The sequence below is a fragment of the Nymphaea colorata genome, chromosome 11, assembly GCF_008831285.2.
Source record: "Nymphaea colorata isolate Beijing-Zhang1983 chromosome 11, ASM883128v2, whole genome shotgun sequence".
In the NCBI taxonomy this organism is placed as follows: Eukaryota; Viridiplantae; Streptophyta; class Magnoliopsida; order Nymphaeales; family Nymphaeaceae; genus Nymphaea; species Nymphaea colorata.
Genome location: NC_045148.1, coordinates 5,354,578 through 5,379,451, shown reverse-complemented (window position 1 = coordinate 5,379,451; position 24,874 = coordinate 5,354,578). Strand labels below are relative to the sequence as shown.

General features: G+C 45.6%; 1 protein-coding gene across 1 annotated transcript; it reads left to right on the top strand.

Annotated features, from left to right (window-relative positions):
• Nucleotides 1-2,768: 2,768 nt before the first annotated feature.
• LOC116264687 (phosphoglycerate kinase, chloroplastic) lies at nucleotides 2,769-6,710 on the top strand. Its single transcript, XM_031645033.2, has 6 exons — nucleotides 2,769-3,011; nucleotides 4,802-4,879; nucleotides 4,992-5,252; nucleotides 5,631-5,948; nucleotides 6,049-6,207; nucleotides 6,333-6,710. Exons 1-6 carry the CDS (start codon nucleotides 2,820-2,822, stop codon nucleotides 6,525-6,527), a joined length of 1,203 nt encoding a protein of 400 aa, XP_031500893.1. The 5' UTR covers nucleotides 2,769-2,819; the 3' UTR covers nucleotides 6,528-6,710.
• Nucleotides 6,711-24,874: the final 18,164 nt, after the last annotated feature.

The following is a 24,874-nucleotide window of genomic DNA, read 5'->3' as shown; positions in this document are numbered from 1 at the left end:
CCGGCCTTTTTTCTCATTTTTATTTCGTTGAAAATATGGGACGTTCTAATCCCATTTTCATTTTTTTACACTTTTGGTGATTGAAAACAAAAAATTTCAGGGAAAATCCTCATTTTCTAGGAATTTGGAAGCATTAAGAGACTAAAAAATGCAGATGTTTGTAAAGTTTTGGAGATGAAATTGGTTCAGACTTGAGAGATACTACTGTTTTATCGTGTTAGATTGAATTTGGATCGTCTTCTACAAAAAGAAGAAGAATTTAAGCATTTTTGGAACGGGAGTTTTGAATGAATCAGGCATTTATCTAGTCGCATTTCCTTTTAGCAAGTGCATGACTGACCATTTTCTGGCGGACATGACACTTGAGGCACCAAAATCTGGGGAGAGCACTTGAGCAAGGGCGGAAGCACGTATGGGCAATTGCCCATACAGCCCCTCCAAAAAAAAAAAATTTTTTTTTACGTCGATATTTTCTGAAATTTTTTCTCTTTACATATTGGTACTCCTTAAAAATTTTAAATTTCATAACGACTGACTCTTAGCCAAAATTTTCCAACTTTGCTCCTGCCCTTGAAGATGGTAAGACTATGTTTAAGGAAGCCTAATGGAGTTTCAGTTGACTCAACTCGAGCTCCACTTCAGTTGACTCAACTCGAGCTCCACTCGTTTAATAAATAACGTGAGTTTCAATTAAAAAACAGAATCTGTTAAGTAAGCAAGTTGAGTTCAAGATAAACAAGCTTGACTTGTGTAAACTTGAGTAAGTTTGAGAAGAGAAAATATAAAAGACAGATCAAAATATCATATATATCTATATATATATCCCCTTTCTAACAAGTTACAGGTTCAAGTTCAAACCCAGCTGTTACACGAGTCGTGTTCAAGCCTTCATGAGCTTGTACCAAGCTGAGCTCAACTCGGCTCAGTTCGGCCCGGCTGGAACTCGGCTTGTTTATATAACCAGCTATCTTGTTGGGCGGCATGATGTTGCCAGTCGTGTAAGATTCTAACAGGCAACCATGTCTTTCAAAGAACATCTAGAAACCTTTTCTAAAGTTTTCTATTGCATTTTTTGTTTACTTAGTGAAATCTTGTAGATATGTTCTTTAACTAATTTAATAAATAAAACATGCTTTCCAGTCAAACGAGACAATAAAAGAGAAAAAGCCAAAATGCCGCATATGATACTAGAAAATGAAGATTTTCTAATGCATTGATGCTCTTTTGGAGTAGTTCACCAACTTGTCCACGTAGCTAGCTGTTTTTGGGTACCCAAAATATCTCTGAAACTATTATATAGGCGCTACCAAGTACTCACCGTGTGAGTGCATTTGTTTTTTTTATAAAGTAACACAATGTCAGGACAAACACAAACCTGGTCGAATAGGGCCCGCCGCCCGGCCAAAATCTTCGGGTCAATACTTATAAGATCGACCCGATCTTGGTCCGACTCTATTAAGGTGGGCCCAGTTTTTTGAACATGCCAGTGTCAATCCAGATCCAAACACATTTATAACCTTCTCTTTACTAGTACTAGTAAAGGGTTGTTTGTTTGGCAAATAGAACACTCAAAGAATGAATGCACTGGACAAATTTATTGACACCGAATTATAACATAGACACCGAATTATAATGTTATAAATCTACTCCAAACTTTAAGGTCGATTAGTTAACACCCACAATTGCCAAATCTCACCATCTTTCTCTTTCTCAAGGGATTTAGAGCTGCTTAGCGTATCTACCACGTTGTTCAGAAAATATAGATTTAAACTGGAGATGCACTGCATACATATAATCAACTGCACTACGCCAATCGGACTCCTCGCTCAAGCTTGATATTAGCAGCTGAAAGTGAAATCCGGGTCCAATTCAGTGCGAAAAACCCGACCCGAACCGGGTCAGGAGAGAGAAGAGGGGAATAGAAGGGAGAATATTCGGATGGTGGACGTGGCGGGCGGGCCGCAGGTGTGGGGCCCATGCACTTAGCTTGTTGCGCACGCAGGGACGAAAGAAAACTGCGTAAGCATTCAGGCGCTCTGGTGTGGTCAAATCCATCTCCACCGTCGGTTTCACAATCCAACGTCCCGCCCCCTTTATTTTTAATCGGGCCCCGGCACGCTTATTCACGCCGATTATTTACCTTATTTTCACAAATTGCTTTAATATTCGAAAAGCTGGAACTACATCATTCAAAAAATGCAGTTTAGGGGCTCGCTCAACTCAAGCTAGTTATGACCCCTAATAAATGGGCGGCCCATAATTACAAAGAAAACACTTGATAAAAAGGAAAAATGAAACGTGATTTTTTTTTCCTTATAAAATTATGAAAATAAAAGAAGTAGGAACCGGGAACGTGTCTTCTCATATTATAAATATAACTTCTAATCAATTTGCACACAAATTTCCATCTTGAGATCTCAAATTTCATTTGGGTTGGAGTGGGACAAAATGTCGATATCAGATAGAAAAATCTGAAAAATACAAATATTACTTTTTTTGTATGGTTAAAATGATCATGATTATAATTTTATATAAGGAAGAAAAAGATGATTGCTACCGATGGCCAAAAAGCAATCTAGAGATCATATGATTTTTTTTTCAAGGATAATGTATCCTTTAATTCTCTTGTTGTGATTACGAAGAAACAATGTGCCTTGGGGTGTCATATCTGAAAAAAATCAGCCACTTTTACAATAAAAATAAAATAGAGGATGCCTTGTTGAAATTTTCCAATAATAAAAGGTAAAGCAGGTGGTTCGGTTGCCGTGTTGTAAGAAGAGGAGAGAGAGCTTGTTAGAGTGGTAAGAGGAGGAGAAACAATGGCGAAGAGGAGCGTGGGAGATCTGACCGAGGCCGACCTGAGGGGGAAGAGGGTGTTCGTGAGGGTGGACCTGAACGTGCCGCTTGACGACCACCAGAGGATTACAGATGACACCAGGATCAGGGCCTCCATCCCCACCATCAAGTACCTTGTCGATCGTGGCGCCAAGGTCATCCTTGCCAGCCATCTGGTGAGCTCCCTCTCTCTCTCGATCTGTCTGTTGAACACTTCTATTTCGAGAACGCTAAATGCTTTTTCACAGTCTCTCTTAATAGAGGGCTTCTGAAGGTTTGACGATCTTGATCGGCCTTGGTTTGTAGAGAATGGTTCATCTAATTGGTTGACTTGCTCTTTTATTATCTTCTTCTCGATCGATATTGTGAAAATCGCCTGATTTGTGAATCTTAAAGGGCTTTTTATGGTAGAGTGAGTTTTCTTCTCTTTGGTGTTTACTGTTTAGGAAGTAATATGATCTAAGCGGTGTACGGAATGTCATTCGCTAGCTGTGCAACTTCTGTCTCTGCCTCCAGTCTTGATCTGATCAGGATCCCTTTGTTCGAGAAGTGAGATGGTTCTCTGACGTTTTGGTATGAGAGTGCTTGACGTTTTGGTATGCTTAGATGAGTTCTAGGATCTGTCATTAGGAGCGCTGGATTGCACGCGTGGATATGTGTGTTAATGCTTTCTCCCTTATTTTTTTCTTTTTTGGTTTCTTTTCTTTTGTCAATGTGAGGGTGTAGTTCTGATGGAGAGTTTTGCATATCATGTTAATGCCCGCTTTTTCACTTTTTTTTCGGTGTAAGATCTGTCATTAATTTGGATTTGGAAAATACCGATGGTTTGTGGAAGGCCGTTTTATTTAGATGGCCACCTCCCATCTGATGGCGATCATCTTACGGAAGGGGGGCCATTTTGATGGCAACCTTCCCTTTTGATGGCGATGTTTTCTAGAAGGACTGGACACCTCCCTTCTGATGATGATGTTTTGAGGAAGACGCGCTATTTAGATAGGCACCTTCCTTCTCGCCCATAATCTGAAGGACACCACGTCCCTTTTGCCATGCGTAATGGGCGACGACAGTTGCTTCCAGTCACTTACAGCGAAGATCTTCCTCCTAATCAAATTGATCGCAGCATTTAACTCCCACAAATATGTTGTGCGGGAGCATCCTCATCACTTCGTGGTTGTAGTAATTCTGTCAGTATCTGGCGAATCTGTTAAACAGGTATTTTATTATGTGGTTGTACTGTACAAATAATAATAGTGAAGACAAACGTCTGCAAGGTTATCTATACGGGTTAGGACCATGAGAGATCTAATTTTCTACCGATCGGTAGCTCAAATAAGAAATAATGACGTTCTTGAATGCGATGTCCAAAACGGAAGAAAATTAACGAACCGAAAGGCTTCATGTCATCGGGTGGCTTGTCAGTCACTGATTCTTTCTGAAAAGGAGAGAAGATTTTGATATGCTTATTTGAAAACCCAACTATCGGCATCCTTGGCATTGTTACATTAGCCAAGTAGGTACCTGCCTTGTTAAAAATTAATGATTTTGTGACACATCTGGTTATGGCGGTTGGTGTTTTTTGTTTGCTATGTCATCAAGCTAGTTGTTGCTCGTGTTATTATATTTGCAAGATATCTATAGGTTGAAGATCCAACTGTGCCCCTTAATTTTAGCCGTGCGAGTTGTCTGGTTATGTGAGTAATTGTTTCTTGGTGTGGTTTTTCTTACAAGTTCATAAATCCGGAGCTTCTGTTAGTTTTGATACCTCAACCTAGTTCATGTCAGCTGGATATTAAGCTGCATTCCCAGAAATGGAAGTCCAAGTTAACCTTATTCCGTAAATTTTCATCGACTTTGTTGCTTGTGTCTTCCTGAATGTTAATTCTTCATCTCATGTGTTTCTAGTGATGTGATCATGGTGAATAACATGGACTGATTTTTTCTTTCCTTTTCTCTTTTGGTGAAATAGGGACGTCCAAAGGGTGTTACGCCAAAGTACAGCTTGCTCCCCCTTGTTCCGAGATTGTCTGAACTTCTTGGCTTCCGAGTATGTTTCTTTACCAGCTGCTTTGCTTCTATTGGCACCTGTGACGTGTTTGATGATTTACTTCCAAAGAAAATATTGGTCAAATTTGACCTGGGCGTTACCACCATTGCAGGTTGAAAGAGCTGAGGACTGCATTGGTGCAGAGGTGGAGAAGCAGGTGGCTTCTCTTCCGGAGGGACGTGTTTTGCTTCTTGAGAATGTCAGGTTCTACAAGGAGGAAGAAAAGAACGACCCTGAGTTTGCTAAGAAATTAGCTTCACTTGCAGACCTTTATGTAAATGACGCCTTCGGTACAGCACACAGAGCACATGCTTCAACAGAGGGTGTTGCAAAATTTTTGAAGCCTTCTGTTGCTGGGTTTCTTATGCAGAAGGTAAATTTAGTTGTTTCTTATCGTTTTACTTGTGAACTGATGGCTGAACGTGGAAAATTACTAGGGATGATGCTTTCTCTGGTAATGTGTGTGCTGGGGAACAGGCCAAGCTGATTTTTTCAGCTCCATCCGTGCATCACCTGTACAAATCTCTTTCAGAATCTTAGAATGAGCATGGCGAGTCTAACATAGTAGCTACACATATTTCATAACCTATTCCATTTAAAGCATAAAAAATCTATATTAACTGTTGCAAAGTTGAAGGTGCGTCCGCACGCCTGTTCCTTCTTAAGGAAGCGAAAAGTTTGTACGTGAATTATCTTCGTTTTCTTTTCAGTTCACAGGTTCTGTTATAACCTCAACATGATCTTTCTTTAGGAATTGGATTATCTGGTTGGTGCTGTTTCCAATCCGAAGAGACCATTTGCCGCTATAGTCGGTGGCTCAAAAGTGTCGACTAAGATCGGTGTCATCGAGTCTTTGCTCGGGAAGGTCGAAGTTCTCATTCTCGGGGGAGGAATGATCTTCACTTTCTACAAGGCACAAGGTCTATCTGTGGGATCATCACTTGTGGAGGAAGACAAGCTGGATCTTGCAACCTCACTTCTTGAGAAAGCCAAGGCCAAAGGTGTATCTCTTCTATTGCCTGCCGATGTTGTGATTGCCAACAAATTTGCTGCCGACGCAGAGAGCAAGGTTTTTGTTAATTCTTTCTAACTTCGGTCTTGGCTGTTGACCAATTACGTGTTACGATATTTTGATTACTCAAGAATCAAGATGTTTCCTTATACCGCAGATTGTTCCAGCTTCTGAAATACCCGATGGTTGGATGGGGCTTGATGTTGGTCCTGATTCAATCAAATCATTCAGTGAAGTCCTGGAGACTACCCAGACTGTGATCTGGAACGGCCCCATGGGAGTTTTTGAGTTTGAGAAATTTGCAGTTGGTACAGAGGTATCTTTAATACATTTGGCCAAATCTGAAACTTCAATATTTTTCCGTTGTTTCCTATCCCTTATGCAATTCCTTTGAGTTCCACCTTCCTTACTGATATTCCATTGTCATGGTTGTCATCTCAGGCTATTGCTAAGAAGCTCGCAGAGATCACTGGGAAGGGAGTAACCACAATCATCGGCGGTGGTGACTCGGTTGCAGCTGTCGAGAAAGCAGGCCTTGCCGATAAAATGAGCCACATCTCCACTGGAGGCGGTGCTAGCCTCGAGCTGTTGGAGGGTAAAATGCTTCCAGGAGTCCTTGCCCTTGACGATGCTTGAGCTAAGAAACTGAAATGAGTAAGAGCGATGTGAGTACGGGTAGCACAAGCAAATATCAGAGAGACATTTTTGTATGTTTTTTCGCATGCATGGAACCGGATACGCTTCAGCTAGTTGGGAATTTTGCTGTTGTTGAGTGTTATCCTATGCTTTAGTTACTATAATAAAGAGCATAATAGACAATATCTGCCTCTCTCTCTCTCTCTCTCTCTCTCTAGTACGTACAGATTTCCCTACAGGATTTACCCTGCTGCTTTTCTTTGTTCAACCAAAAACAACCTGTAATGCTCTTCTGCACGTGAAATTCCTCAAAAGATGTTTGGTGCCTTTTAAGTCTAATCGGGTTCTTCCAAGGACGTTTGGTGCACTTAGGAATGAACACGCACCGATGGATCCAACCAAGCGACCTGATTATCCGTGTCGTAGGTGATAAGAGTTCTCAAGTCCAGGCCTACCAGCCGGCCGGCCAAGATCAAGGCCTCGGCGGGCTGGTGAGGCTCAAAAACGCTGCCGGAGGGTAGCCTTCTAAAGGCGCCGCTTCACTCGCCAGGTTCTTCTACCCAGAGTAATCCTCTGAATCTGGTTACGTCCTTAGGATACCGGGGTGACACTAGGACGGTAATTATAAACCTACATGCCAGTCATCTGCCACATCTCCCACCGCCGATTCCCAATTTCCCCCGGTGTCTGAGAACAGTGCCCAATTCCAATCCCACTAACTTTCAATATCATTAAAATTGAGAGGCGATACAACATTGGATGTCAGCAAACCCCTTTTATACAACATTGGATGTCAGCAAACCCCTACGGCTAACAGCCCGTTCTTGGAAACCTATAGGACGCTGTCGTTCCCAACTACCATTGCTCGAGTTGGTGTGCCAGTTGCTCCAAGTAGGTGGATTGTGCAGCCTTTTCTTGAACTTGCTTCTTGCTTGGCACCCCCATTCCACCTGCCGCTTCTCGCTGCATGGATCGCTTGCTGCAACAGCCTACTTTTGCCCTCCAACTGTTCCTGCAGCGTTTTAACTGCCCCGAGGGCATAACCTGATCGGACTGCCCCTGTCCATTGTAAACTGATGGGTTTACCGACGCAATCTTGCTTGGACTAGGGAGTTGGACTAGGGAGTAGGAAGAAAAGAGGAAGAGCTTCGACTGTTTTGAAGAACTTCCCCAAACCCCCAATAGACTGCAGCTGACAGACCGCCGAACACGAAGAGCCAGTGGTAGCTCGGCTCCTATCACTAGTCCGGATTTCTGACGCAGTTTAGGAAATAGATTGTTTTGTTAAAGTTCAATCCCCGAACGCTTGGTTACAGGCTGGACGGAGTGAGAAAAATATGTACCTGGCATTGTTTGAAACCTGATCTGCTCATTGAGCTCCTGATTATGATCACTCAGCTGCCTTATTACGCAATCTCGTTTCAGATGATTAGAGACAGAAATTTGGTGTTCCTGGAATAAGCTCTTTAAAACAAGTGATGATATATAGCTGGAAGTGAGGCTCAAATTCTAAAATATCTTTGTAGCAGCCGGTGTCACGGGTTGACTCCTTCGGACCGAGCGGCACGGCAAACTCACGCCAGTAAGCCGCAAGCTTTCGCCTTGTTCAAGTGGGCGCAGATCACTTGAACACTTTTAGAAAACACAAGACACAATACACAAAGAGTGTGGAAGGAAAACTCGCAATGTATTCACTTTAACAAGATGAGTACATCCCGAGGGAAGCAAGTAAGTTTTTAACTTTACTTACATAGGATGGCCGAAGTCGCTTATAGAATTCTCATGTCGACCATCCAAAACAAGGAATCCCAATATTACACTTGGGGAGCCGTTTTGGGAGGGTACTCCGACACAGGTGAACACTAAAGCTTACACCAAGACTGAATATAAGCAAAGAAAGTACATTGCAAAGCAAAGGACTGTACAAACACGCAGGGAAACATACTCCCTCCTTCAAAACAAGCACCGTCCTCGGCGCTAGCAGCTTCGTGGTAGACCCTGACTTCTTCTGGATGGTTTCGCTTCAAACGGAAGGCATACTCCTTCGTTGGCTGGTCTTCGTCTACCCACTTGACCAAGTATCGCTTCGGTTCGCCACGGTAGTTGATTTTTGTGCCGAAGGATCTGGTCCAACTATCGGTCGGTGGTCCTCCGGGTTGAAGGAGCTTGTTGCAAGATTGGTTCTTGCCGCGGTTGGTTTCTCTCCGGGTCTTCAGCATCGACATAGAAGGGTTGAAGGTTGCGGACGTGGAACACGGGATGCGCCTTGAAGTCTAGCAGGAGATCTAACTTGTACGTCAGCTTCCCCATCCTCTTGACCACAGTAAATGGCCCTTCATACTTTCTGATCCGTGCTCGGTGTGGCCCATGGAAGATGCCTGCCCGGTCTGCGCGAAGCTTCACGAGGACTTGGTCGCTCGCTCGAAATTCCGTCGACCTTCGTCTTCGATCTACGTGTTTCTTCAATTCTATAGGGGCATGGCCCACTTTATGCCAAGGTGGCCGCCATCTAGGGATCTTCGCAGGCATTGTCCCAGCGAATTCCTCTAAGACAGGCACAAGCGCCTCTGGGACCAAACCAGGAGAATTTTTAGACACTTCCCTGGTTGCCACCAAGTCCATCCCGTCGCCGTGCTTCGGGCCTCTGTCCAGTTATAGTGCAGATATCATCGCGACCTTGCCCTTGCCTTTCCTTAGTGTTACCGCTGACACCATGCAGGGAGACTTCTCATCCATAATGCTGACACTATGTAAATGTGGCATCGGGACCATTTTCGCTGCACTAAGGAGCTCCATGCCGAGAATCATCTGGTAATCGTCCATCGGAACCACATAGAAGTTGGCTTTCTCTGACCAACTCTCAATCTTCACAACCACATCCCGGGCCACTCCATGGATGGGTTTTGCCTCTAAGTTGACTGCCTTCATACGCAACTCTCCCCTCTCAAGGGTGAGGCATAGTCTCCCGCCTCCACAACTAAGACGAAATTGTGCGTGGCACCCGTATCTATCATAGCCATCGTAGGCTTTTCGTTCACCAGAATCTCAACGTACATGAGTTCCCTGGAAGACGTCGTTGTGACCTTGGCTTTCTCTTCATGTTGCAGTGAGTTGAGAAGCTGAAGTGCACCAATCCTCGATCCTTCCCCTTCTTCATTCCCGCCTTCGGTAGCCCTCGCGGCATTGGCCTGTTCGGTAGGTCTCACCCGTTTTGGGTAGACAAGCGTATAGTGCATTCCTCCACAGACCCTACAAGTCACTTCTCTTGGTGGCCAATTGTTGTCCTTGCGAAAGAAGGGTTTTCTCTCGGTGGGCTTCTGGGGCGACGATTCACTCCTGTTGTCGCGCCGTTCCTCCCTCTTATCGCCGTGGTCCGACTTCTTCGTAGACTGGAAGGTATCTGTATAGCTTCTGCGTTGGGTATCGGCCAAGCGCTCGACTGCCATATATGCCTGCTCTAAGGTCTCAGGATTTGATCTCTCCACGTCGGCTTGGGCCCAAGATTGAAGCCCTATGATGAACCAGTGAAGTTTGTCTTTTTCTGGCATCATAGGCACGTCCAACATGACCTTTTGATATGCCCAGATATAATCTCTCAAGGCACCAGTCTGTTTCAAGTTTGCAACCAACCTATAGGCGTGCCTTTCAGCATTCACGGGCATGAAGTATCCCTTCAACTGTTTGTGGAAGTCGTCGAAGGTCTTGATTGTGCAGTCCCCGTTCTCAATGTCTAACATTTTGCGCCTCCACCAAGCCACAACATCTCCTTCTAGCAACATCATTGCAGTCTTGATTTTCAAGTCCTCTTCTACTACGTTCTGTAGGTCCAAGTAGTAGTCAACTTGAAACAGAAATTTGTCGATCGCCCTCACATCCCGGCTACCACTGCACTTCGCTGGACATTGAACGTCGATCCCACTGGTCCTCCCTTGGCTACTACTGGCAGAATCAGTACGTAGCAATCTCTGGTTTGAAGCCCGAAGTCCAGCGACTTCGTCCTACAAGGTCTTCACCAAGTCAGAGAGTGATCGGTCATGACCATTGACTCGGCCATCTGTTCTCGCATCAACTTCATTTCCTCCTTGAATCCCTCAAAGGTCTCGGCAGCAAAGCCAAGGGCATCCTCATGGGTGGCCACATCTGCGACCAACCGGTTCACCGTCTCCTCCAGGTTTTCCTGGTCATGGGCCGGGCTCGCCTCCTCTTGGCGGGCCAGCTCCTTGCCTTTGGCACCTCGTAGATTGTATTGTGATGCCATGGCATCCTCCTCCATAGCAGCAAGTCGGCGCGACGCTCTACACTGACTCTCCGATCGGTAGCACAGATTGAGCAGAATCTGGGCTCTGATACCAGTTGTCACGGGTTGACTCCTTCGAACTGTGCGGCGTGACAAACTCTCACCAGTAAGCCGCAAGCCTTCGCCTTGTTCAAGTGGGCACAAATCACTTGAACACTTTTAGAAAACACAAGACACAATACATAAAGAGTGTGAAAGGAAAACTCGCAATATATTCACTTTAACAAGATGAGTACATCACGAGAGAAGCAAGTAAGCTTTTAACTTTACTTACATAGGATGGTCAAAGCCATATCTGCGACCAACCGATTCACCGTCTCCTCGAGGTTTTCCTGGTCATGGGCCGGGCTCACCTCTTCTTGGTGGGCCGACTCCTTGCCTTTGGCACCTCGTAGATTGTATTGTGATGTCATGGCGTCCTCCTTCACAGCAGCAAGTCGGCGCGACGATCTACACCGACTCTCCGATCGGTAGCCTAGATTGAGCAGAATCTGGGCTCTGATACTAGTTGTCTCGGGCCGACTCCTTCGAACCGTGCGGCGTGGCAAACTCTCGCCAGTAAGCCGCAAGCTTTCACCTTGTTCAAGTGGGCACAAATCACTTGAACGCTTTTAGAAAACACAAGACACAGTACATAAAGAGTGTGGAAGGAAAACTCGCAATATATTCACTTTAACAAGATGAGTACATCACGAGAGAAGCAAGTAAGCTTTTAACTTTACTTATATAAGATGGTCGAAGCCACTTACAGAATTCTCATGTCGACCATCCAAAACAAGGAATCCCAATATTACACTTGGAGAGCCGTTTTGGGAGGGTACTGCGACATAGGTGAACACTAAATCTTACACCAAGACTGAACGTAAGCAAAGAAAGTACATTGCAAAGCAAAAGACTGTACAAACTCTAGACGCAGGGGAACAACTGGAAAGCCTCTTTAAAAGTATTTCTTCGATTCCAGATTATTCAGCCACAAACTTGCATGGAGAACGACACCTACAAGAGAGTCCCCACGTTACCAAACTTTATGGGCCTAAGTGATTACAGTTCCTTGTAACCTTATTAGAGGATACATTCGAGTTGGGGGAAAGGGGAAATGTTTAAGAACGAGAACATGCATAAACAACCCACTAACTAATACATTACACAAAGTTTGTGGAACCCCAGCAACACCCAAATATAGTTGAACTTGGTCATGCGTGAGCAAAGATGATAAAAATTGGTATCTGCAGGGCTTCTCCTGTGCAACTACTGCAGAACTTCCCAGAGATGGTACAAAAGCAAGAAATCCTTGTTCCAATAGGATGGGATAATCGAACACGAGCTGACTGATATAAAAATTATCCATATCATATGAGACATCACTATTATTGGTAACAGAGTACAAAAGGATGTAAAGATCTCGCTTGTTGGTCCCCCCAATCTAACAGGAAGGAAAAAGCAGGTGGGGAACATTCGAGTGAGAGTCCTGACTTTGTCGGGGTGCCGATGAGTTGTTGCAAGGCTATGGGCCAAAGTTTGTATGGCGTTAAGGAGGCTGGAGAGCCAAAAATCTTAATCGAGATAGACACAAACATGGTAAGCCGAGCAAAACCAAAAAAACCCACAACATGTGAATGCCTGCATGTTGCTAACATAGCTCCGTAACAGTAGAGAGCAGAAAGGGTTAACATTACACGAGTAGGTCACATTGATGTCTTTTTTCTTCTTCTTTTGTAGGAGTCTGTTAGGACCTGACCGGTGGAGACTAGAAAGGTTGCACTAATCCAGAATCCTACTCCCAAGATCTTGTTGAGGAAATCTAAAACCAAAAATTCTAAGTAAATTAATACAAAATTCTACCTGGTCGGACAGAACCCCGACACAAAAACCCAATAGGAAAAAGTGAACAAGAAGGGCTTCCAAAAAACCTAACTAAGGTCGAACCTACTACAAAATCACTAAAGGGTGTGAGACCAATACAAACGCAGATCAATACAACTGAACGCTCACAACTCACTCAACAAACTATAAGTAAACCACAAACTAATGCACAAACTAAACTCGAACCCAATAGGTAGGCTAGCTGCCTTGCGGTAGTGTCCTTGGCTGTGGGCCTTAAAGGGACCGCTAGAAGCAACAAGGCTGAAACCAGGCTAAAAGAAAATGCGAAAGCAAAGATGCAAAACCACCACCCGCGAATCTACAAGGGGAAAAAGAGCACGATACCGGCCAAGACTAGCTTGGCAATAACTTAGCAAAATGGACCCGAGGAGAATTCCAAGCCCCGGGTATTTTTGACTTCATGGTGAAGAAAACCAACGTTGAAGAACGCCCGCTGAGTGAAGCCACAAGGACGGCTATCGCATGCAGCCGTGGGTCGCCGATGGACTCCAAAGGTGCCGACTGCTCGTGTCGGGGAAGGCTGAGAAGGGCCGGGTCATCGCAGCCGCCTGCTGCCGAAGGACATTGGGGTGCTTGGCAGGGGATACCGAGAGTGCTGCTGTGCAAAGGAAGACAACCGCCTGTTGTTGGACGCCGATGGAGGACGAGGTCACGGTGTGGATTGCCGAGGGGTTTGTCGAGGGAAGCTCGACAGCGCCTGCCTTATGCCGGGTGTGGCTCAGCCACGTGCATCGGGACTGTCGACAGAGATGATGTTGCAGGCTGAGGGAGCGGCCGCCTAGTCCAGCTATGGTGCTGGCCTAGCCGATGGCTGAACCTAAGCCTAGCTAAGGTTGGGTTAGGGCTTACGTTGGAAGGGCTCTATTGGAAGGCTCGGTCAAGATGTAAGAGAGGTTAGGTTCGGGTAGGCTAGGTGAATGGAGAATTGGGTTGAGGTATCGGCTTAGGTCATGAGAGTTATGGGTTGAGTTTGGTTAAGTGAGAAAGCGGTTTAGGTTAGAGTAGATTGGCTAAAGTCAAATTGACCAAGGGTAGGTCTGATTTGACTAGATCTAGGTGGGTGCGGTTGACAAGAAAATTCGAATTAGGGTTTAGAGGCTTCGGGAGAGACGGGGCCCACTTGCTATCCAAGTGGTGTCTAGGGTTTAGGATAACTTAGGGGATTGCGGCAGCCAAGGGATTTGCTAATTTGGCGCAAGGAGGCCACGCGGCTAAAAAGTAGCTAATGGGGAAGGTAGGGTCGCTCAGATCGGTTTTCCTAAATAGTAAGGCCAGGTGGAGGCACATGAGGCTCAGGGGATCTAGGTGAGACTGAGCTAGTCTTGCCCAGGTTGGAGGCGCCTTAGATGAAGGAGACTTGGCCGAGATGAAAGGCCACCACTAATTGTGGCTAGGGATTCCCTAGCGATGAGGAGGTGTGGGCCGCACTTTCCTAAATCGTTGGAAAAGAAGATTGCGACAGGATTGAGCTGAATTGGCAAGAGGCTAGGCTTCTCTCACGGATGGAGGACACATGGCTAAGATGGAGGGTGACGGTGGCGTGCGGATGGGAGAGGAAGGGCTAGGTCAAAACACGTGAGATATTGTAGGAAAGATTGTAGTGGCTGTGGCTGGAGTTTCTTAACTTGGAGGAAGCAAAAAAGGACACGTGGGAGCTAGCTGACGTGGTGGCTGACTCAGCTGGGACCACGAGTGCCTGGATGCTTGGGTGTTGGACACGTGGGCAATCCAAGGGCTGAGGTTGATGTGAGCTAGGGTTGACTCGAATGAAAAGTTTACAAAAAAGGAAACAAGGGACCACACGAGCTAGCTTTCCTAAAATGTAGGAAGAGATAGATCTCGGGTTAGAGGATGACTTTGACCAAATGGGAACGATGAATGACGTGGAGAAAGAGATGACGGATGTGTGACACGTGGAGGGATGTGTGGCTGGGGTGAAACCAATGGAGGAAGTTTATGCACTTACCAAAAATGGAGCCGGCGGCCAAGGAATGCGAACGAGGAGCACCGGCAATCTAGGGGCTAAATCCTACATGTTCCTCCCCGATGTAGACCAAAATACCCTCACGATTTGAACTGGATCTTCAGCTGGCACAGAAGTAGGTTCGTACTTTTCACTGGGAGTTGTAGCGGTGGTCGGAAAAATGATAACGACCACCAGAATTTCAGAATTTCGGCCAAGTGAAGATCTTCACCTAGAGAGCTCGGATGAACACCAAAATTGACCGGAATGATGCTCGTTCTTGGGCGATCCTTTTGCTATATTTTTCTTGTTGATTTGATGCCCAAATCCACCACTTTTGAATATTTTTATGCTACTGGATTTGGTGGATGACATATTTAAAGCCGAGACCTTCTTGTTGGATTTTTGATGCCTTTTCACCGTGGGATCTCGCTCAAATCACTCTTAGTAAATCCAAAGGATATTTAGATGGACTTAAGACTCGTAAGAGAGAGTCTAAAGTTGATTTCAGCCATGGATGCTGAGATCTCATTCTCGGGTTTGGAAAAGAAGGGGAACAGGCTGCTAAAAAGGGGGTGCAAAGGGGAAGGAAAAAGAGCACCACCGCGGGAGAGGGGAGGTACGCAAGATGGAGAAAGAAGAGCTCGAGAGGAGAGAGACAAATCTCACAAATGAGATATTCTATTCCAAATTGCATACGAATTAGAAAGTGTAAAAAGCTTATATACAATCCTAAGTGACTCGGTTCTCAAATGTAACGAACTGGTTCACGCTCAAAGCAAAGCAAAGCTTGAATCAACGAGACACATTCCGTCTTGGTATTTACAAAGTGAATGAAAAACACTTAAGCAAATAACCAAAACAAATTGGGCGAGATGCCCCTAATCTACTGAAACGCCTTTGAGCATTGTGAGCCCAAGGTGGGGACCTCGTCTGGGTTACTGCCCAGACTTCAGATTTTGGATGCCGTGCTAGACCCATGTGGCCTAGCCACTTTGCCTAGGTTCTTTGGCCCTAAACCGCCTCAGTAGATCATGGACTTGGACTCGTATTGGGTTTAGACTCTTCTAAACCGAGGAGTCCTAACTTGGGTTCAGTTGGGCCTTGAGGAATATCCGTGAATTGCATGCACTTGGTCTAGTTGCTCCTCCCACTCCTCTCGCTGCAACTTGTTCAAGTGCCGATTTAACCTCCTCTAGCTGATCTGAATCCATCTGTAGTGATTGAGCCCACATGGCCGTGGGTCTACGCCCACGACGACTGGTATCTCCTGTTCTGCGCCTGTTGGGTTCAGACCTAGAGTATGGTCCGTAACAGATCCCTGCTCCTTAAATTGACCTTGTCCCCAAGCTCTTTTAGAGGGGAAGCGATGAACCACTGACTCATACTCTTCCAAAGAAGTTCCTTTGTCGGATCCTTTCCATTCTACTAGCACCTCATGCATTGTTCTTCCATTCCGCTGCATATATCTATGTCTGAGGATATGGTAGGGGGTAGGCAGTTGATTCGGTATATGTTCAACTAAATTTGGCACGTCTCCATGACGTGGCTTGAGATGTGTAATGTGGAAAACAAGCTGAACTAATGCCGCAAGGGGAAGGCCGAGTCCGTATGCCGTCTTCCATATCTTCTGGAGCATTGGATAAGGCTCGTAATATCTAGGCAAGAGTTTGGAATAGGGCAGACCCATCAACGATCTCTACTTTAAAGGCAACCTTTTCAACTAGATGTACTGCCCAACCTCGAATTCTCGATCTTTTCTTCCTTTGTCATAGGTTTGCTTCATGCGGTTCTACGCCTTTGCAATATTTTACTTGAACGAGTCTAAGACTTCCTCCCGTGTACACAGTTCACAGTCTACGTTGTCATCCAAAGCTGTTCCTCTCTTGTACCTTGGTATAGATGGGGAAGGAAAACCATATACTGTCTCATAAAGAGTAATCATCATGAAAGAATTTTAGCTCGTGTTGTAAGACCATTCTACCCATGGTAAAAGTTTTATCCAAGTATTTGGCGTTTCGCCCACGAAGCATCTCAGATATGTCTCTAAGGACCGATTGACAATCTCACTCTGTCCGTCTGTTTGCAGGTGATGGGCTGTACTAAACTGTAGTGTTGTACCCATCAGTATCATATACTCCTGCCAGAATGCACTTATAAAAATAGAATCTCTGTCAGAAACTATAGACTGAGGCATCCCGTGGAATTTCTCAACATACTCTTGATACACATTGGCTACCGTTGGCCCTTGATACAAACGTGATAATGGTGCAAAGTGACTGTATTTGGTGAGTCTATCCACCACCATTAACACTGCTTCCTTGTATTATGACCGAAGCATGACATCAATGAAATTCATGGTTATGTTTGTCCATGGTTTCGTGGGGATAGGGAGTGGATTTAGATGCCCTCGAGGCTTAATGGCCTCATACTTTTCCCTCTGACAAACTACACACTGCTTGATGTACCTCTGCACTTCTGCTTTCATTCCCTGTCACCAGAACTGGACCTTTATTCTACTGAGGGTTTTGGCAACCCCTTCATGCCCTGCAATAGGTGAGTCATGAAAGTGCTGCAGGAGCTCTCGTTTAAGCTCCGATTCATGAGGAACTACTGCTCGGTTCTTCCTGTACAAAAGATTGCCTTTAACCGTGTACAAGAGAATCGATCATGGGTTCTGCTTAATAGAGGTTTTGATGAGCCTCAGAGACTGATCTGCTTGTTGATCGGTGGCTAACCTCTCCCATAGATTCGTTTCCACTACACATAAAGTCATTAACTGCTCAGTTAGACGGAATAGTATATCTGCTGCCGTATTCTCAAGATCCTTTTTGTACTCAATCGCAAAGTCGTAACCCAATAACTTTGTTAGCAATCGTTGTTGTGTTGGGGTAGAGGCTCTGGTCCGTTCTGACTATGAACTTGTGTCCTATTAGATATGGACGCCATTTCTCCACTGCGAGTACTATTGCCAGCAACTCCTTCTCATAGGTAGAGAGGGGTTTGGCCCGACTAGTAAGAGCCTTAGACATATACGCAATGGGATGTCCATCCTGACCAAGCACCGCTCCAACTCCAACATCACATGCATCAGTTTTCGTGGTAAAAGTTTTGTTGAAGTCGGGTAAAGTAAGCATAGGCGCGGTCATTAGGGCTGATTTTAATATGTCGAAGGCAGCCTTGGTCTTTTGACCATTGGAAAGCCCCTTTTTTGAGCATTTGGGTAAGAGGAGCGGCGATGATACCATAGCCTTGAATAAGACCAAGGAATCCTCTCAGCCCTTTCAAATCCTTAGGCAGTGGCCATTTGTCCATGCATGTAGCTTTTCGAGGTCTGCCCGAACCCCTTCTCGGGTCACGATATGCTCGAGGTACCCGATGGAAGACTGCCCAAAACTACACTTGGACATTTTCGCATAAAGCTGTTGTTCTTTCAGAATTTGAAGAGTTTTGGTGAGGTGTTCAACATGTTGTTCTTTACTCTGACTGTAGATCAAGATATCATCGAAGAAGACCATAATAAAATCTCAGAGGTAACTTTTGAGCACGTCATTCATGCACCTCTGAAAGGTGGCAGGTGTATTGGTTAATCCGAATGGCATGACTAGGAACTCGAAGTATCCGTCATGTGTCCTGAACACGGTCTTGGATATATCCTCTACATGCATCTAGATTTGATAATGACCTGCCCTTAAGTCTATCTTTGAAAAGATCGTGGCTCCGGTTAACTCATCTAGCAATTCGTCGATTACAGGAATTGGGTGTCAATCCTTGACAATAGCCTCATTTAACGCATTGTAGTCAACACAAAAGCGCCAGGTGTTGTCCTTCTTCTTTACCAAGAGAACAGGAGAAGAGAAATGACTACTACTTGGCCTAATTATGCCTCCTTCGAGCATTTCTCTTACTAATCGTTTGATTTCTGCCTTCTGGCTATACCCATATCTGTATGGTCTGATGTTTACAGGTTTGGCTCATTGAGCCATGATAATCTGGTGATCATATGACGTTTTAGGGAGAAGGCCCTTAGGTTCCGCGAAGACATCTTCATATTTATCTAATACTGCCTGTACTTTCTCGGGTACCACATCTTCTTCTTTCTCTTCCTTTCGGGCACTTTAATGGCCATTGCCACTACCCAATATGCTGGTTGTTGAACCTCTAAGGTTTTCAAGGTGGCCTTAGGCTCAACACTGGTACTAACAACCTTCAAGGTGACAGACTTGTCATCTCCCTCCTTTAGGAAGCTCATAGTCATGTTCTTAAAATCCCATGATACGACTCCTAAAGTTTCTAACCACTTTACTCCTAATACCACGTCTATCCCACTAATGGGGAGAACCAATAAATCTACCCTAAAAGGTATCTTCTGCAGTGTAAGGCCCACATTCTTGCAAGCGTGGGAACATGAGAGATGAGACCCATCTCCAACCATAACTGTCAAAGGTGATTGCGGGGTTAAAGGATAATCTACGGCTTGGGTCGTTTCCATGCTCATAAAATTGTGAGTTGCCCCTGAATCGAGAAGGACAACCACCTTTCTTCCCTTAATCTTACCCACTATCCGCATACCATTCGGCCTGTGGGGGTCCATCATGGAATGGTAAGCCCCTTCACCTTCTTCTTTTGGTTCGTTTTTTAGGGCATGTTGTTCCGGAGTTGTTTCTTCTTCCTCTTCAGACGAATCGAAATCTGTTCCACTCTCAACACTGCTCTCAATATTGTTGAACGTTTTACACTTATGGTTCTGGTCCCATTTCTCTTTACACTTAAAGCACAGATTCTTGCGCCTCAATTCCTCCTGTTCTTGGCTAGTTATGTACGTAATAGGAGGTTTACGTGCATAAGTGGGTTTGGCCTCATCCTTCTTGATGTAAGGAGATCTATCGTTCCTCTTGGAATAAGAATTTTGGGATGACGATATTTTTTTTTTGTGGCCATCAATTCTCCAAGCTTTCTTCAAAGCTCTCTTCCCCAAGAGTTTTTCCTCATAGATTCGTGCCATGGCAAAGCATTCATCTAGACTCGTGTACCTCTGGGTCTTCATATATATTTTTATCTCATCCTTGAGACCACCTTTAAATGCACCGATGAGGGATCTATCTGTCTACTGGACCATGCTCAAGAGTCTCGCAAATTGTTTTTGATATGCTTAGATTGTGGTAGTTTGGACCAAGCTTTTCAATTCTTCATCGGTTGAATCTCCAAAATGAAGCTGAAGACCTGCTTTGAACTACTCCCAAGTGGGTTCTGCCCATCCATGTTGGTACCATAAATACCAACTCATGGCGTCGCCTTCCATATACATGATTGCGGTTTCTATCCAATCATCTCTAGGTACGTGTTGACAGGTAAAATACCTTTCCGCTTTAAACACCCATTCTCGTAGGGCTTCACCATTAAACATTGGAAAGTCATATCGGACTGTGGGAGTCCGCCTTTGTTCATGTCTTTGATTCCCTCTAGTTCATTGGGGAGGGGGTTGTTCATCCTCATCATTGGACTCAATATAGGTCCCATTCTGACTACTATGAGCAAAACAGGGAGTACAGTTAGAAGTTCTCTAATGTTCATCGTTTGGCTCATTGGAAACCCGTGTAGGAGGGACAAGTTGTAGAGGAGGGACGTCGGGTCTGGGTCTCCTTGTTTCATTTGCCCTTGCTCCTTCATGTCTTGTGCCAATATGCGAGACATTCGGGTCCACTTCATAAATCACAGGGGGACTGGGAGGTCCGCCAAGAACTCCTTTTCCTTTATCAAGAGTCGGAAGATTAGGACATTGGGATGTCCTTTCTCCTTGTACTATAATTTGGGATGAAGTAAATGCTTGAAACATGGCCTTAATTTCATTCATATCTCTCCTTCGTGAGGACTCTTGCTTTTCCATTTCTCGCCTCATTCTGGTCATTTCCTTTTCTAAATGTTGAACCTTCTCCTATGCATAAACTTGTACTTCTACCGAGTTTGTCTGCTGAGGCTCATCTTGGCCGGAGGGTATCTCTTTGAGGATTGGTACCTCTAGAGTGGCTTGTTTCTTGGACTTACCCATTTGTAGGGAATAACTAGACCAACTCCAAGGAAATTGCCCAATGCTGACCTTGACCAACTAATAACTCTGACAATTACTGACTTTTCTATGCTGCTACTTTTCTATGCTGCTACTCTGATGGATACTAAAAATCAACTGTTAATACTAACAAACGCCAAACAACACTGACTCTGCCCATCACACTGCCACTATGCTACCCGTGTGTTTGTAGGCAAGGGAGACGGGTTGGCCCGCCTACTGCCACACTTCGCATAGTGCCTCGACAGTCACACCTCGCTCTCGGCCGGGCTCAAAGGGAAGAGCCTAAATCACCGCGTCCGCCTGATGCCTCGGTGATGCTCCTCGAGCTCAGCTACCCTCGGGTGTGCAGGGAACAACCCTATTCTTGCTAAGGTGAGCAACAAGAAAAACTGTGGTTGACTCCTATAGAAAACTGAAACTCTGACCAAGAAATCCACTGACTATCTAGCCGAAATACCAAGATCAAATCTGCCGATTGCTATACCTGCCCTCTAAAGCCGAATTCTTTCAAGGTTCAAGTGCATACAACTGCAAAAAATAACCTCAAGACTTGCTTTGATACCAATTGTTAGGACCCGACCGGTGGAGACTAGAAAGGTCGCACCAATCCGGAATCCTACTCCCAATATCTTCTTGAGAAAATCTAAAACAAAAAAACCTAGGCAAATTAATACAAAATTCTACCCGGTCGGAGAGGACCCCAGCGCAAAAAACCCAATAAGAAATAGTGAACAAGAAGGGCTTCCCAAAAACCTAACTTAGGCCGAACCTACTACAAAATCACTAAAAGGTGTGAGGCCAATACAAACACGGATCGATACAATTGAATGCTCACAACTCACTCAACAAACCATAAGCAAACCACAAACTAACACACAAGCTACACCCAAACCCAATAGGTAGGCTAGATGCCCTGCGCTTTGTTCTGATGTGATGTGACCTTTAGCAATTTGAAGTTGTGAGTGCTTTGACTATCAGACGTGCAGAGCCCACAAAAGGGCACTTAGAAGTCAGCAAGAAAGTGAGTAGCCATGGATATCGCTAGAAGACTTGAGAGTGGTAGTGTCTTTGGCCATGGGCCTTAGAGGGACCGCTAGAAGCAACAAGGTCGAAGCCGGACTAAAAGCAATTGCAAATGCAAAGATGCAAAACTACCACCCGCGAATCTACAAGGGGGAAACAAGCACGATACCGACTAAGACTAGCTTGGCAATAACTTAGCAATATTCCAAGCCCGGGGTATTTTCGACTTCACGGTGGAGAAAACCAACGTTGAAGAACGCCCGCCGAGTGAAGCCACAATGATGGTTGTCGCCTGCAGCTGCAGCTGTGGGTCGCCGATGGACTCTGGAGGTGCCGACCGCTCGTGCCGGGGAAGGCCGAGAAGGGCCGGGTCTTCGCAGCCGCCTGCTGCCGAAGGACATTGGGGTGCTCAGTAGGGGATACCGAGAGTGCTGCTGCGTGGAGGAAGACAGCCGCCTGCTGTCGAACGCCGAGGGAGGACGAGGTCACGGCGTGGACAGTCGTGGGGTCTGTCAAGGGAAGCTCGACAGCACTTGCCTTACGCTGGGTGTGGCTCGACCACGTGCATCAGGACTGCCGACGAACATGTTGTTGCAAGCCGAGGGAGCGGCCGCCTAGTCCAGCTAGGGGGCTGACCTAGCCGACAACTGAACCTAATCCTAGCTAAGGCTGGGTTAGGGCTTACGTTGGAAGGGCTCTATTGGAAGGCTTGGTCAAGATGTAAGAGAGGTTAGGTTCGGGTAGGCTAGGTGAATGGAGAATTGGGTCTAGGTATCGGCTTAGGTCATGAAAGTTATGGGTTGAGTTCGGTTAAGTGAGAAAGCAGTTTAGGTTAGAGTTGATTGGCTAAGGACAAATTGACCAAGGGTAGGTCTGATTTGACTAGGTCTAGGTGGGTGCGGTTGACAAGGAGATTCAAATTAGGGTTTGAAGGCTTCGGGAGAGACGGGGCCCACTTGCTATCCAAGTGGCATCTAGGGTTTAGGATAACCTAGGGGATTGCAGCGGCCAATAGATTTCCTAATTTGGCACAAGGAGGCCACGCAGCTAAAAAGTAGCTAATCGGGAAGGTAGGGTAACTCGGATCAGTTTTCCTAAATAATAAGGTCAGGTGGAGGTGCGTGAGGCTGAGGGGATCTAGGTGGGGCTAAGCTGGTCTTGCCCAGTTGAGTGGTGCCTTAGATGAAGGACACTTGGCCGATATGAAAGGCCACAACTAATTGCGGCTAGGGTTTTCCCTAGCGATGAGGAGGTGTGAGCCGCACTTTCCTAAATCGTAGGAAAACAAGATTGCGGCAGGATTGAGCTGAATTGGCAAGGGGCCAGGTGGTGTAGGACAAAATTTCTTCTATCTCGGATGGAGGACACATGGCTAAGATGGAGGGTGAAGGTGGCGTGCGGATGGGAGAGGAAGGGCTAAGTCAAAACGCATGAGATATTGTAGGAAAGATTGTAGGGGCTGCGGCTGGAGTTTCCTAACTTGGAGGAGGTGGAAAAGGACACGTGGGAGCTGGCTGACGTGGAGGCTAACTCAGCTGGGACCACGAGTGCCTGGATGCTTGGATGTTGGACACGTGGGCAATCCAAGGGCTGAGGTTGATGCGAGCTAGGGTTGACTCGAATGAAAAGTTTACAAAAAAGGAAACAAGGGACGGCGCGAGCTAGATTTCCTAAAATGTAGGAAGAGATAGATCTCGGGCTAGAGGATGAGTATGACCAAATGGGAAAGGTGAATGATGTGGGGAAAGAGATGACAGATGTGTGACATGTGGAGGGATTTGTGGCTGGGGTGAAACCAAAGGGGGAAGTTTAGGCACTTACCAAACATGGAGCCGGTGGCCAAGGAATGTGCACGATGAGCACCGGCGAGATAGGGGCTAAACCCTACACGTTCCTCCCCGATGTAGACCAAAATACCCTCACAATTTGAACTGGATCTTCAGCTGGCACAGAAGTAGGTTCGTACTTTTCACTGGGAGTTGTAGCGGTGGTCGAAAAAATGGTAGTGACCACCGGAATTTCAGAATTTAGGCCGAGTGAAGTTCTTCGTCTAGAGAGCTCGGATGAATACCAAAATTGACCGGAATGATGCTCGTTCATGGGCGATCCTTTTGCTATATTTTTCTTGTTGATTTGACGCCCAAATCCACCACTTTTGAATATTTTTATGCTACTGGATTTGGTGGATGACATATTTAAAGCCGAGACCTTCTTGTTGAATTTTTGATGCCTTTTCACCGTGGGATCTTGCTCAAATCACTCTTAGTAAATCCAAAGGATATTTAGATGAACTTAAGACTCGTAAGAGTGATTCTAAAGTTGATTTCAGACGTGGATGCCTAGATCGGCCTTTCAACTCTCGTGTGATTCAAGAGAAGGCACCGAATCTAACCTTGAATAACGTGGGGTATCTTCATGGTCACGAGGAACTGCTGGTTGCCGAAGCTGCCGTGGATCCTGGAGCCATAATTCCTTAGGCCGAAGGGTAGAAGATAGACAAGAAAAGGGGGCAAAGGTGAGGAAATAGCATTCTGTTGGAGAATGATGAATGCCGTCGCCAAGGTAGGTGCCGGATTCCACCAAGGAGTTGGAAAAAAAGGGGAACACGGCGCTAGAAAGGGTGCGCAAGGGGGAAGGAAGAGGAGCACCACTGCGAGAGAGGGGAGGCACGCGAGAGGGAGAGAGAGGAGCTCGAGAGGGGAGGCACGCGAGAGGGACAGAGAGGAGCTCGAGAGGAGAGAGACAAATCTCACAAATGAGAAATTCTATTCCAAATTGCATACGAATTACAAAGTGTAAAAAGCTTATATACAATCCTTAGTGACTCAATTCACAAATTGAACGAACCGGTTCACGCTCAAAGCAAAACAAAACTTGAATCAACGAGACACATTCCGTCTCGGTATTTACAAAGTGAATGAAAAACACTTAAGCAAATAAGCAAAGCAAATTGGGCAAGACACCCCTAATCTACTGAACCGCCTTTGAGCTTTGTGAGCCCAAGGTGGGGACCTCGTTTGGGTTACCGCCCAAACTTCAGATTTTGGATGCCGTGCTAGACCCATGTGGCCTAACCAATTTGCCTAGGTTCTTTGGCCCTAAACCGCCTC